The sequence below is a fragment of the Pelodiscus sinensis genome, chromosome 17 (assembly GCF_049634645.1).
Source record: "Pelodiscus sinensis isolate JC-2024 chromosome 17, ASM4963464v1, whole genome shotgun sequence".
NCBI classification, from domain to species: Eukaryota; Metazoa; Chordata; order Testudines; family Trionychidae; genus Pelodiscus; species Pelodiscus sinensis.
In genome coordinates, this window is record NC_134727.1 from 38,196,219 (window position 1) to 38,210,946 (window position 14,728).

At 45.9% G+C, this 14,728-nt stretch overlaps 1 protein-coding gene across 3 annotated transcripts; it reads left to right on the forward strand.

Annotated features, from left to right (window-relative positions):
• The first annotated feature begins 15 nt into the window (after positions 1-15).
• MRPL22 (mitochondrial ribosomal protein L22) lies at positions 16-12,045 on the forward strand. Of its 3 annotated transcripts, none has more exons than XM_075900613.1 (7): positions 16-115; positions 202-247; positions 2,240-2,375; positions 4,796-4,861; positions 5,242-5,319; positions 6,572-6,641; positions 11,771-12,045. In XM_075900613.1, the coding sequence occupies exons 1-7, from the start codon at positions 100-102 to the stop codon at positions 11,980-11,982; spliced, it is 624 nt and encodes a 207-aa protein (XP_075756728.1). In that variant the 5' UTR covers positions 16-99; the 3' UTR covers positions 11,983-12,045. The 3 variants fall into 3 exon arrangements, with proteins under 3 accessions (XP_075756728.1, XP_075756729.1, XP_075756730.1); XM_075900614.1 differs by having other exon boundaries at positions 37-108; positions 201-247; XM_075900615.1 differs by lacking the exons at positions 16-115; positions 202-247 and adding an exon at positions 1,903-2,108.
• The last annotated feature ends 2,683 nt before the right edge of the window (positions 12,046-14,728 follow it).

A 14,728-nucleotide genomic window follows, 5' to 3' on the forward strand; every position in this document is an offset into this window, starting at 1 on the left:
CGCCGCCCGCACGCGGTCGCGACGTCACCTCTGACCCCGGCGCGCGGCGGGCCCTGCGCATGCGTAGGGGGGCGCGTGCCGCCAAGCGAAGCGGGGAAGATGGCGGCGGCGGCGGGTGAGTCTGAGGGGAGGGGAGGGGAGCGGGGCGGGCGGGGGTTTGGCCGCCGTGTCCTCGCTAACTGCCCCGCTTCGCTCTTGCAGGGGCCGCCTGGGCGCGGAGCCTCCTCAGCTGGACCCGGCCGGAGAGGTACGAGCCGCGTCTCCCCGCAGGGCAGGTTCGGGCTCCGGGGCTGCGGCTCTGCTCCTACGGGGGGGCTATTGGGGGCTGGGCCCCCGGGCGGGGGCGTGCAGGGCTGGGGGGGGCCGTCCCCCGGGCGGGGGCGTGCAGGGCTGGGGGGAGGGGCGTGCAGGGCTAGAGGGGGGGCAGTCCCCCGGGCGGGGGCGGGGGCGTGCAGGGCTGGGGGGGGCCGTCCCCCGGGGAGGGGGCGTGCAGGGCTAGAGGGGGGGCAGTCCCCCGGGCAGGGGCGTGCAGGGCTGGGGGGGGGCGGCCCCTTGGGAGGGGAAGAAAACCGAGGGAGGAGGTTGGGGTTTGTATTCTGTGGCCCCGATGCCCCCTCCCCCCCCTTCTCTAAGGCCCTGCCCCTGCTCGCTCTGTCCTCCCTCCCCCAGCCTCACTCTCTTTTATCCGGCCGGGGGCAGGAATTTAGGGTGCAGAAGGGGTTCAGGACTGGGGCCAGGATTGGGAATGCAGGCTCCAGCTGGGCACCATTTACCACAGGTGGCTTCTGGGTGGTGGTGCAGGGGACTAAGGCAGGACTGACCCTGCACCACTCCCAAAAGCATCCAGCAAACTCTCTCCATCCCTGCCCCCTCTGCTCTGTGGAGATGGGGTACAGGTGGAGGAGAGGGGCACCCTGAGATCAGTGCCCCCCCCCTTCTTCCTGTGCCCTACACAGCAAGCAGGAGGCTCCCACGGGTGAGGGGCAGCTCCAAGGCAAAGGGCAGGAGCAGCAGGGCAGTGCTGAGAGGGCAGCTGAAGTGCCCACACTTGATAACCTCCTGGCCAAACCTCTCAGGATCACCTGTCAAAGGTTCCAAGATCTACCAGTACATCCCAATCTACTGGTTGGTGACCACTGGTGTAAATGGGTAACAGACAAGCCTGAGCTTATTTGTTAACGTTCACAGTTACACACAGGCTCCTGAGGTGCTCCTGGGAGATAGTTGCCACCATGCACTGTTGCTTCTGATACTTGAGTTAATAGCAGGGATCATCCAGAGAGCTAGATAATGTTTGTCTTGGGTAATAAATGTATTCATTAAAACCTTCTCCTAAGACAGCGTATTAGCTGGTTAAACAGTCTAAAAGTAGTCATACTCTTACCTGCGTCTCCTTTTATTCTTGCATTTAGCTTCTCATTTTCTATTTCCTGCCTGTCTCTTATACTGCAGACTCATCTTCAGTCCCAGTATTGAACAGGAATGGCTATATAGCATCATTCTGTTGTTCGGCCAGCAGGGGACACTTCTAAATTACAAATATTGCTGTCTGATTCTCAGGCTAGGAAATAACTGATAAACCACAGAAATACACCTTAGTCTTGTTTTACCTTAAAATTTAAATTTTAAATTTAAATAAAATTTGGCTTCACTGCATTTTGAAAGTATTTTAGTATAGTAGCTTTCATTTCAAATTTAGTAGGAAACACACTTGTTGCTATCATGTTACTTACATATGTCAGTAGTCTGCTATTGAAAAAGGCAAAACATTATTAGTGCTGTAAGGTCACTAGCCAATAAGCGGGCAAGAATCAGTTAAATTGCAGAACTTAGTGTCCCTTGCTAGATGATAGGATTCATTTAGGTGGGCTCTTTTTTTTTTTTTTATCTAGGGATAAATGACTGGATTAAGTCTTTAAATCTGGAATGATGTGCAATGGCTCTGTAATTGGCCAGGACTGAGATACTTTGGCAGCATTGATGGGAACTGTAGAGGAAGGATCCATCACAATGTGTCCCAAATTTCTTATGCACAGGAGAAATGCCCTTGGCATAAGCACATATCTCTTCTAACCTCTTTTTGCCAATTGCTAATGTTAAATAAAAATGTAAGTTGGTTAAACTCATCTGGGGCATTCTGATGTTTCCGTGACTTAGCTTACAGTCAGCTTCAGTTATTTAGATATGAGCACACTGCACAGGTCTAGGAGCAAAAGGTTTGACGAATTGTGTCTTGCAGGTTACTAGCATCTTGCACTATTTCTCCTCTGTCAAATATCCACACAAGCGCATTTCTGGAGAATGTTGGGAGATGGGAGAAGAAGAACAGAATAGTGTACCCTCCGCAGCTGCCAGGAGAGCCTCGAAGACCAGCAGTAAGAATTCACCTGTGAACTCTCTCTACCTACTTATATGTAACACCTAGTTGCTGCTGATTGGACTACCTCTCTGGATAATTGCACAAGATGATCATATATGATATCTAGTTAGCATACTCAGTCTAGGATTTAGATATTTTTGCTATCTTGTTTGTAACTGTATGAGCAAAGGAGGTTCATTTAATCTCAGAATTTAGAAGTGGAAAAGAGCTACTGAAGATTCAGCTTGGACATCAGCAGCTGTTTAGATTGCATTGTGCAAAACACATTCATTGGATAATCAAAGTTAATTGGATAATCAAAATGTTATAAGCCATTTAATGTTGGTCATTCAGCCAAACTAAATGCTGAGCCTTTGATGGAGGAAAGCAATATGAAAACAGAGTTCCCTCTAAGCCAGTGGTTCTCAATAACCACTGTGAACCACTGGCTGCTGGGCCAGAACCTGGCTGTTCAGGTGTGGCAGCTCAGCTCTGGCAGCCATGGCGGCTGATTTTGCCTGGCAGTGGCGCTGGGTCTGTAGTGGCAGCAGGAAGAGGTGGTGCCAGAGGCTCCATGCTCTGTACCCCCTCACCTCTAGCCACGGAGGCATGGGATGTGCTTAGGGAAGGAAGGAACATAAAAGAGGAGGGAGCATGCACGCTGCCAACGGCTGCTCCCCCTGCCCATGCATCAGTAATGCCCATGCTCTCTAGAGGGGGCAGCCTCGCTCTGGGAAGTGTAGGTCTGGGGTGGGTTCAAAGGGGTATTGGGTGAGGGTATGGTGTGGTCATGGGGCAAGAAGGTGTTGGCATGGGCTGCAGGGATTAGAGGTTAAAGGGCCAAAGGGCATGGGGTGTAGGTGTGGGGCTTTAAAGAGTGTGAGACTGGGGGACAAGAGGCTGAGTTGGGGCTAGGTGGACAGGAAAACATTTTATAATGAATATGCAAATAAAATGTTACCAGTCCACCAAAAGTTTGTGAATGGGTTTGCGGTAAAAAAAAAAGTCGGGAACTCCTGCTTTAAGCTGTGTGGCAGCATGGACCTGCAGTTTTGCTGCACACAGCCACTCCCCCCAGATTCCCCAGCGTTGGAGCTGTGGCCAAGGTGGGTGCAGCTACCACATGGCCTGCCCTGGCTGTAAGCTGGAGCGGTGCTGCACCAGAGCAAGCCACCTGTCCCTGGAGCAGCTTGGCAGCCACTACCAGCTTCCTGCAGCCCCTGCAGGAGGGAGTCTGGCCGGGAGGGAGTAGGAGCTGGCTGGGATGTGTGAGAGAAGCATGACAGGGATGGGCCAATGGGAGTGGTGGGGGAAGCTTCCAGGCAGTGTGTCTGTGGTTTGCCTTCCCTGGGGGCTATCTCTTCCCATCAGCAGGGAGGCTGGCATTGGTGTGCCTGTCTCTAGGAGCATTGGGGGGAGGGGACGACGACTTGAACCTGCAACTCCAGGCTTGGGAGGCTGATGTGTTATCCATTAGGCCCTTGAGATCTATTCGTCCTCCTTACCTTCAGATGATGCCTTATCCATTAGGACTCCCTTCTGCCCACTCCTGCACCCAGTGGGGCCAACTGGTCAGTTTACTCATGGTTTAATCACCCTTGCTCTGGGGCTGCATGTGGGGGACCCTGGGGCTGGATCACCTTACCTGGCCGGGGCTGGGCTGCTGTCCCCAGGTAGCAAAGGCTGGACGAGGATGCTGTGGCCAGGCTGTTGCAGCAGTTGCAGGGTTACCATGGCAGGGTCTTGGGGACTGCCCCAGGAGCACAGCTGCAGCCCCTGAACGTAGCCATCAGATGGGGGCTGGAGCTGGGCTGTGGCGGTCAGATAGAGGCATCTGCTGCCACCAGCCCCTCTCACTATCCCAGCTGGGAGCGCGCCCACGTCCCCTACCGCACGCCCTCAGCCAGCTCTTCAAACAAGCAGAGTACCCCAGCCAGCTCTTGCTGCAGCGCAGCCGGTTCTTCCTGGGACCACCCCCTTCCTTTCACCTCTGGGTAAAGTGAAACAGACAAAGACAGACCCTCCTGCCATGAGTAATTTGTGTGTTTAAAATTTTGAATTAATTTTTCATTTAAAAAGTTGCATGGATTTTGGGAATGACAAAGGAGCCACATCTGGTTCCGTACTGAGCCATGGGTTGCTGACCCTTCTGTTAAATTGTACTTGCTGGTGCAGCAGTGGTGCTGAGGTACATCTTTGGAGACAGCTTTTCTTATCAGTTACTGATTTTGCAAGTTCCTTCTTTCTGAATCTGCCTCTGATGGGCTAATTAAGTTCATTATAGTACCAATGTAGTTAGCATAGTAGCAGAAATGATGAGCTTGCCTTGATCTTATGAGGTTTTTTTTTCTCCCTGAGATCATAAACATTCCATCTTCTCAGTTTTACAGCCAAATCACCATTATTATAGCTTTAAAAAAACCCTTTTCTCTCTAGGAAATATTCCACTGTCGAAGGGAGATAAAATACAGTAAGGACAAGATGTGGTATTTGGCAAAGCTGGTAAGACAACATTTTAACTTTGTTCAATGTACTTGGTAGGAAAGTGCTTCTCAAACTGTATACATGTGACACCATTATGTTGCCTTGCCTAGAAGAGGGATGGGCCACGCTAACTGCGGCTCAGCAGCAGTTGGTGGTAGGAATTTTGGTCAAGGACGACAGACAGATCCTTCCCTTATGAAAAATTGTATGGCAATTGGATGATAAGACCTCTGCACTAAACGTTTTAGTGTGTGGTGAATAGGAATGGGGGAAGAAGGGCTAACATCTTTGAAATTTAATTATGATATCAGCATTGTTCCTGGCATTGCAATCTTAACGCTTTTCTGCCTTTTGTTCTGAAGGGTTTAATTTTTTCTTTTAACTTTTCCTAATTCCAGATAAAAGGAATGTCAATTGATCAGGCTCTTGCTCAGCTGGAATTCAATGACAAGAAGGGGGCAAAGGTGATCAAAGAGGTATATTGCACAGTTCTTCAGTACTTTATCAAACCCATACCTATCATCAGAATTTCCAGAGACTTTCCTTTAAGCCCCCCATGATACTTTGATCCAGCTTTCTTACAATACATTTTTATTACTCTTTTCAATCAATTTATTCTGCTCTGATTTGTTGAGGCATTAATGACCTCTGCATACAATATTTTAGTAACTATTCAAGGTACTATTTTAGTACATATGGGTGTCATCTTTTCATCATCACCAGCCTTCAAAAACATTTAAATTTATGTCTCTAAACTTGCATCTTAAAACATGTTTTGAATTTATAAATTATAGGGTAGAGAGAACAGTTGAGTCTTGTATTATTGTTTTTCTGTTGCAAAGGTCTCTTAAACAGATGATCCATTTGCTCACTAAAGGAGGCATCAGTTATCAATTAAAAAATAGCATAAAGTATGTCCCTTTTCACTTGGAAGGATTACATTTCTAGTCTAGGGTGCGTCATCCTTCATGAAGATGAACATTAGAATTGCCATGTTAGGTCAACCAATGGTCCATCTAGTCTTGCATTTTGTTTTCAGACAGTGGCCAGTGCCAGACGGCTTCAGAGGAAATGAACAGAATAGGGCAATTTTCAAGTGATCTGCCCCTGGCATCCACTCCCAGCTTCTAGTATTTAAAGACTTAGGACACTCAGAACAAGGGGTTGCATCTCTGATCATCTTGTCCAAGAGCCATTGATAGATCTGTCTTCCATGAACTTACTATAATTCTTTTTGGAACCCAGTTAGTTTGACCTTCACAACATCTAACAATGGGTTCCACAGGTTGACTGTGCATTATGTGATAAAATATTTCCTTTTGTTTGCTGTTTACCTGTTGCCTGTTAATTTCATTAGGTGACACTTGGTTCTTGTGTGAAAGGGTAAAAAAAAGAGATTTAAAACTGGTACTTGCTGGAAAAAAAAATCTTAAAACTGCTTAAGAGCAAAAAAATAAATTTTCAGTTTGTGTCCCAAATTTAACATCCCTCTAAATTACTTGTAGAAATATTGTAAATATTTAAATGTTGTCATATATGCCTAGATTTTTAAACATAATTTAAACATTGCATTCCCTTTTGAAAATGAGATATCAGTTAGCCTTTATAAACCTCAGAATTTTATTTCTACGGCTAATTTAAAAGTTGAAACAGTTGCAGGTATCTTTATGGAGATGAGAAATTGCCTTGCTTTAATTCATGTTCAGCATTTCTTTTCTTTTGCTATAGGTTCTTCTGGAAGCGCAAGAAATGGCCGTGAGAGATCACAATGTAGAATTCAAATCAAATTTATATATAGGTAAAATTGTTTCTTATTTTTAGTGCCGAAAAATGTCTCCCTGTAATGACCTGAGATGCTTTTATCCCCAATAAGGTTTCTTGATATCAAAGTGCTCCAAACTGGTTGCTGCCTAAAACGGTTAACAACTGTCCAGGAGCACATCATTCGTTGCTGGAGTAGTGCTGCCTCCTGGTAATTCTGAGGAGTAGCTTGAGGCCGATGTCTCTCTGTGGTTTGCACCCTGTCACTTGTCCATGGTCCATGTGCAACCCTTCTCACAGCATCAGGAACTGCAACTGGGCCCTCCAGCCTTGTCATTATCCATGCTCCCCCTACTTCTGGGGGTGTTTAGCTTTTTATCCAGCCACCTCTCCCATGGTGACTACAATCCATTGTCCTGTGAGTGGGGAAACCCTGGTCCACTCACCTCTGTGGGTCCCAGGCCAGGGACCCTCTGAACTGCAGTCACTTATGGCATTCCTTTGTCTCTACTATTGCTATGTTTGCCTGGGCCACTTCCCTATGTCCACGGCACCCTGCGCAGTGTCAGCAGCCTATCTGGAGCTGCTCTTCTCCCCGAGTTCTGTGCAAGGTGCTATAGCAATGATCCCAAACGGTGGGATGTGCCTCCCTAAGGAGGGAATATCCGGGGGAGGGCCAGGCCTGTCTCTTGGGAGCATGGGAAGGAAGCACTACCCCCACCTTGCTCTGCCCCTCATTCCACTCTGGCCTGTCCCAGCTACCCAGACACTGTAAATCTGGTTACCTCCAGTAACCAGCTTCTGCCTCTAAAGGGATCGGACAGAGCAGCTGTTGGTGCCTGGAGGAACTCTCAGGGATGGCTCTGGGGACCAGTACCAGTAGCTTCCTTTTCCTGCCTTAAGTGTGGCTCCCCTTTGCCTGTCCTGCCCCACTCACCCCTTACCCCGAAGCATGGCTCCTCCTCCTTGGGCCCCACTTGCTCTCCCCTCTCTCCCCCCGGCTCCTGAGGGTGTTCAGACTGGGCACGGATGGGGTTTGATTGGAAGAGTTTGGGGATACTGTGCTGTGGGGTTGCAGCCTATTCCAGATGCATTCTCTCCCTCCTCAAGCTTCAGACAAGTACTGACCTTGCTGTGGCCTGCAGTTTTTATTTGGACCTGCTGGGCCTTGATTAGCTGCTTCTTCTGCAGCCTCACTAGGGCTCTATTAAGCCCTTAAAAGTCTGCACGTGGTCAACACTATTGCAACTACAATTGTTACATAGTAAAAAGCTAATTAAGCCTTTAGTTAGTACTAGTGGCTACCAGCACTTCCTATAGCATTTGACACCATTTTTAGTAAGAGATGTACATCCATCAGCACAGACTCTCTACTAACTGAATACAGATGGATAGTTTCACTTGGAGGAAGATGCTTGACTTCAGGAAGTATTAAATGGTGGCAAATAAGAAAAGAAGTCTGTTATGTTTCAGTGCTAACAGCTAGCTTTGACAGTCCCAGATGAGTAGAGATCAGGTTTCCATTCATCTGTTGTATTAATGCTAATGCCTATGCCTGTAATCCACCAAACAAATTAAATTTAACTTGTCTTAGAAGCATCTCATTGAAGAGCAGGCACATTTTTATGGTGTGGGGAAATGACAGCAAGGCCTTACATGGGAAAATACTAGGAAAATATATTGGGGGCAAAAAACATTTTTATTGCATTGTCTGGCCAATTCTTTATGCTCTCTGCCTCTAATTCAGTCCCTTCTCTTCCTCATTCTTTTCCACTGCTTAGTTTCTGTCTCCTTTGCATGTGCTGTCTAGTCAGCCTGGTGCCCTTTTCCCCTAGACATTCTGCGCATACGCACAAAACAAACCAGAAAAATCCAGTTGTCCTCTGAAGCTTTATTATAAACATGGAGACTGAATTTCAGTGTGAAACAAGATGATTTTTATTCCACTTAAAGTACAAATCTGAACACCTCAACTGTGGAGTTTTAGTAATGTCTCTAACAGGACACTGACCTACAAAACTTATCAACAATGGTGGTGTGTGTAGTAATGTGTGGGGTTTTTTCTGTAGTGTCACATTTTCAAAGCTCTATCCCTTCCAATAGCATATAACTTGCATTTAAATGTGAAAAACTAGCTAACGGTTATCTCTTACTTTTGAGCATTTGAACTTCTGTCAATCTCTCATTGGGGTAAAAAAGTTTCTAAATGAAGTGCTTTTAAATGCAGCCTTACATGCAGTCTTCTCACGATCTCCTATAATGTTTTGGCATTTACCTCTTGTGTCATCATCAGTCCCATGGAAAGTTCATTTCTCTTTTGAACTGAGGATGGTGAAAAAAGGCAATTGAATTGGCTTTTTAACAAGGGAGAAAATAACCCCTCACTTCATAATATTCATGGCTGCTGAAGTGGAAAGTTTGGGAGAAGGTGATTGAGCTGATTGGTGAATTACACCTCCCTGGGAGAGGCTTAAGAAAGGGGTCTTGTAATGTTAAACTTTTAAGGGAAACACTTAATTGAAATCCTTGTTAATGGAGTACTCCTAGGCAAAGCTAGCTGTTTAAAATCTATTCCACCCTGGTTTCTTTACTGCCCTGTGACACAGGTCCAACTTGTTACTTAGTCACTTCACTGATGTTTCTGTTATGCTACATAAGCTGGTATTCAGGAGTCAGAATGCTAAAAGCTGAGTGGAATTAGAGCAAAATCAGAAATTGTTACTAGTGCATGTGTTGTGGGATTAGGTTGCATCACAACTGTGCCTTATTCCTACATATGCTACTTGGCAGCAAAGTAAGACACTATAAGTAAAAAGCACTTTTGTTTTCCCAAATGACAAAATACTCCCATTCCTACAAATAACACATTAAAAGCCCAGCACTCTATAGCTGACAGTGCTGTGTTCACCTTCTTGGAGACATTTGCAAGTCTCATAACTGAATTATTTACTTTCTAATGACTGGCCGTACTGTTTTGTGATTAGTGCATTGCACTGCCATCCAAGATCTAAGCAACTCTTAGTTGTCCAGCTGGAGGTGCTGTCGAGGGAAAGTCATTGAGTCTTTCTCATGTTAACTTCAGGTGACCTTAGTTGCAGAGCAGATAGGGTCCAAAGAGTCCTGCCTAGATCCTCAAGGTCAAGAAGGGTAAATGATTTAGAATAGATAATGGTATAGAGAGTAATTCCATGTTTGTAGATGATATCAACCTGGGAAGAGTTGTAAGAGATTTGGAGGCTAGGATTAAAATTCAAAAGGATCTACGTAAATTGGGAAAATGAAGTAAATAGGATGACATTCAATAAGGACAAATGCAAAGTACTCCATTTAAGAGTTGCACATATACAAAATGTGGAATGACTGCTTAGGAAGGAGTACTGCAGAAAGGGATCGGAGGAGGGGGGGCGTTATAGTAGATCACAAGCTAAATGAGTCAATATTGTGACACTTGTAAAAATGGTAAAATTCATTCTGGGCTGTACTAGTAGAAATATTGTAAGCAAGACATGAGAAATAATTGTTCTGCTCTACTCCACATTGATAAGGTCTCAACTGGAGTATTGCATTCGATTTTAGACACCGCATTTTCAGGAAACGTAGACAAATTGGAGAAAGTTCAGAGAGGAGTAACAAAAATGATTGAAGGTTGACCTATTAGGAAAGATTGGGAAAAAAAAATTGGCTTGTTAGTCTAGGGACGCCTGAGAGGGGACATGATAGTAGTTTACATGTACATAAAAGGTTGTTACAAGGAGAAATATTGTTTTTTAACCTCTCAGGATAGAATAAGCAGCAATGGGCTTAAATTATAGCAAGGGAAGTTTAGGGTTGGACATTAGGAAAAAATTCCTGTCTGTCAGGGTGGTTAAGCCCTGTAATAAACTGCCTAGGGCGATTGTGGAATCTCCATCATTGAAGACTTTTAAGAGCTTTTGTGTGTAAAAAACAAAAAAAACCACCATTTTATCAGATAAGGTGGAGTGGAAAATGATTTCTGAGGAAGCGGTTCTGGCCCACGAAAGCTCATCACCTATTAAACCATCTTGTTAGTCTTTAAAGTGCTACATAGTTTTTCCTTTTGTTTTAGGGATGGGCTAGATCAGTGGTCTCCAACCATTTGAAGTTGCCGGGCGCCAGGGGGCGGGGGGACACACACACCTGCGGGCGGGGCCGTGCATACACCACACCCCCATGAGCTATGTGCCTGGGGCCAGCAACCCTATGCACTGCGTGGCCGTGGGCGGGGCCGCTCATTTGCAGCAAGCCTGGGGCCAGCGTCCTGCAGAGCCGCGTGCCCAGGGCCAGCACCCCCCCCCCCCCCCGAATAGCCGCGTGCCCAAAGCCGGCACCCGCCCCCCCCCCCCCCACCAGCTGCATGACTGGGGGTGGGGATGCCAATTTGCCGTGCTCCCGGGGCCGGCGCCTCATAGCTGCGCACCCGGGGCACAGGCGGCCACTTCGTCGCGCTCCCGGGGTCAGTGCTCCCCGTGCGCCATGCACCCGGGGCCGGCTCCAGCACCACGCATGCGCCACGCACCCGGGGCAGGGCCAGCCCTGAGCACTTGGCGGGCACACACAAATGCTCCCGCGGGCGCCATAGCAGGGACCACTGGCCTAGATAATATTTAGTCCTATGAGCAGTGCAGGGACCTGGAGTAGATGCCCTCTCAAGGTCCCTTCAGTCTCACAATTTTATGTGTATGGTTGCATATTCAGATAATGATAATATCTGGTAAATACAGTGAGTGTGGTGAGATGGAGGAAACATGACAAAATGGAGTCTCCTGAGTCTCCACTAAGAATGGAGGAGACAGGAATCTGTTACCTTATATTAGTAGTTACTGAAGAGAAATTGGGTTGCTCATTAAAGGGACACTGTAAAACCTGGTAGGCCCCAAATTAGTTTCTATTCTTTTTTTTTTTTTCACTTTATCCAAAATGAATAAATTACATGTTCATGCTTTTTATAATTCAGCACTAGTGATCTTAGTGAATGCTCTTAATCATGAGCTATCCAAGAACAACTTTGTTACGTGTGCAATAAAAAGGAAAAAAAATCTGGAGGGAAAGGAATTTGAAGGTACTTATGAAAAAATACCTGCCAGTAGCCAATACAATAGCCAGTAGCTCATTCACTGTGAGATGCCCCCATTTCTTTTCTCCTAGCTGACTCCTTTTCTGGAAAAGGCCACTATCTGAAACGGATCCGCTACCATGGCCGAGGCATGTTTGGCATCATGGAGAAAGTTAAGTGCCATTACTTTGTGAAACTGGTAGAAGGCCCACCTCCCCCTCCAGAAGCACCGCGGACTGGATTTGACCAAGCTAAGGAATATGTGCAGGAGCTCCGAAACAGAACCATTATTCATACACTATAACACTCTAGTCTGTGTATATTTTCTAATCGTTTGCAAATGTGTAAATAAAAGATTGTAAGCCAGTGTGCATTGTTTGGTTCTCAGTTTGCTGTCGGCTTATGCAAGATCCACTGTCTGATGCAAGGAGGATCCCAAGCTTCTTTTTAGTGCTCGTGGCACCATACATACATGTTACACTTGGAAAGGCAGGGAGTACTGGTATCTCTTCTGAGAAATTTACAGAGATACTTTCGTTAAGCTTGTTTTCAGTATCTCTGTCTTACCCATTTTTCTCAGCCTCCAAAGTGCCAGTTCTGTTCTCTGAATCACGCTGAAAATGGAAGAATTAAATCAGGAAATCCAGTTGTCTGTCCATAAGTTATCCACTCATGCCTTGCATAGCGTCTCTCTTTGACTTTCATACTGTAAGTACATCGGAATGGATGCAAGTACCTGCTGGTGCAGATCTGGTGGTGGACTCGGCCTTCATTAGTAACATGGACATAAAGTGTTTAACTGTCAAAGGCACAACAATGTGACTGAAGTGTAGAGAGAAGCAGACGAGGTCATGATTTCAGTCTCAGATCTTCTATTTTACTAGCTTAGTATTAATCTCTTTATTTAGAGCTTGTCTATCTTAGCAGCTTCTGACACAGAGGAAAGCTCTGTAGAAGATAGCATCAATGAGGCACCTTAAGTGCTAGGCTGACTTGCGGATTGCTGGGTGTCCCTTGCTCTGGTACATCAGTATTTCTAAAGCACAGCTTTAAGATCCTTGATGGGATCCCTCTCCTTTCATTCCTACTGGATGCTTACCACCCTGTACTTGACCTCTGTCATACACAGGACCATTAAGTCTCCAAAAGAGATTAGGGCAGGGGGAATGTTGAGAGATTTCCCTGGCAGGGAATTGCAGTTTAGTTAATGCCTGGATATCAGTCCCTTGTGCACCTTGTAGAAAGAAGGGACGTGATTTTTAGATCCTGGTTCAGATCAGTTGTCATGAAGTAAAAAATAACCTCAAACTTCAGCTTGGGAGCTTTAAACGGAGTCGGTAGGTGGCACTGTCTGCTTTGTTTGTGAGTGGTGGGATGAGACGGGAAACTTGTAACACATGAAGCTCATTCTTTGGCCTTCGTGCTGGCATTAACAGCTTGATACATGTACAGAATGCCAGCTGATGGCTTCACTGGAAGCTTTATTAGTAGCAAGGTCATAACATGGAACAAAACTTTTACATGCTTTGTTGGTCAGTAGGAAGAAACCAGATTTTTCTAGACCATGCTTCAGACTAAATAGTGCCTATGCAAGAGATTTTTGTGATACTGAGGCAAATGGAATGCTCTGGTCTTACTGGCGAATAGTTTATATTCTGCAGTCCATAGGGTGGCCATGTTATAAAACTCCACCTGGCTGCTGTTGTGTCTCACCACTATCTATGAGAGAAATAAACTTCAAGATCTGGTTTATAGATAAGAGTATCTCCTCCCTACCTGGCAACAGAAACTTCTCACTGACATTTTGAACTTGAAAGACTCGATACAGGGTGAGTTTCTATGGAGCTTAAGGTGCATCACTTGAACAGGTGTCAGGGAAGGGGAAAATTATCTGTAGCATGTCATCACAAATGTCTGGCTTCCAGGCCTTGCTTCCACCTCTGGAAGCTACCCACTGAGTGGAATGGAGGAGACATTCAATTACAGTTCGTGTATTGCACCCATCACACTGGATTCTTCCCCTGCCTGGCTTAAGTTTCAATAAAGATTGCTATGAGGATGCAAGCAAGCTGCATCTTTTATAGTCTCAGGAGTAGCAGTGTTAGTCTGTAACTTTAAAAATAAGTAGTCCTGTGGCACTTAGGCTGTGTCTACACAGCATCCTTAGCTTGAAATAGGCTACAAAATTGCGCTATGCAAATTGCGTAGCTTATTTTGTAATTTGGTGCTAATTCGCTATTCCAAAATTTCCCTTAATCCTTGTGGAACGAGGGTTACTGGGATGTCGGAATAAGCCACCCGTTATTTAAAAATAGATTTTGAAATAACAGGCTGCTTCAATATACATGGAGCAGCTATTTCGGGATACTTCCGGTATCCCGAAATAGCTCCGCAGTGTAGATGTACCCTTAGGCTGTGTCTAGACTGGCAAGTTTTTCCGCAAAATCAGATGATTTTGCGGAAAAACTTGCCAGCTGTCTACACTGGCTGCTTGAATTTTCAGAAAAGCACTGACGATCTCCTGTAAAATCATCAGTGCTTTTCCGGCAATACTATGCTCCTCCCATTCGGGCAAAAGTCTTTTTCCGAAAGACTTTTGCGCGAAAGGGCCAGTGTAGACAGCATAGTACGGTGTTCCGAAAAAAAGCCCCGATCGCGAAAATGGCAATCGGGGCTTTTTTGCGGAAAAGTGCGTCTAACTACAATGTAGACACATCCACATTAAACAAATTGTCACTGTAATGTGAATGCTTCCAGATGTCCTTTCAAATCAGCTGTCTCTCTTGCACACTAAATACTTGCCCTTCAGATGTACGTCTGACCTCTCTACAAGGTTGTTTCCTTAACAGCGATTTGCAAGCAGTGGGGCAATGGGTTTATATTCTTTCAGTTGTGTACTGCATTATAGCCCGAAAGCTTAAAAACAAACCCTCCTTTTTTATTTCCCTCTAGAAATGCTGTTTGTGCTTGGCCTGGAATGCTACATGATAAATGGGAAACTATTAAAACGATGACATTGCAAAAGGCAAGTTTGAGCAATAGAAAGGTAG

Bases quoted from the DNA above. Each gene is read 5' to 3' on its own strand.
- MRPL22 (XM_075900613.1), top strand. The intron at 248-2,239 runs GTACGAGCCGCG...TGTGTCTTGCAG, and splicing joins AGCTGGACCCGGCCGGAGAG to GTTACTAGCATCTTGCACTA. The intron at 4,862-5,241 runs GTAAGACAACAT...TCCTAATTCCAG, and splicing joins TGTGGTATTTGGCAAAGCTG to ATAAAAGGAATGTCAATTGA.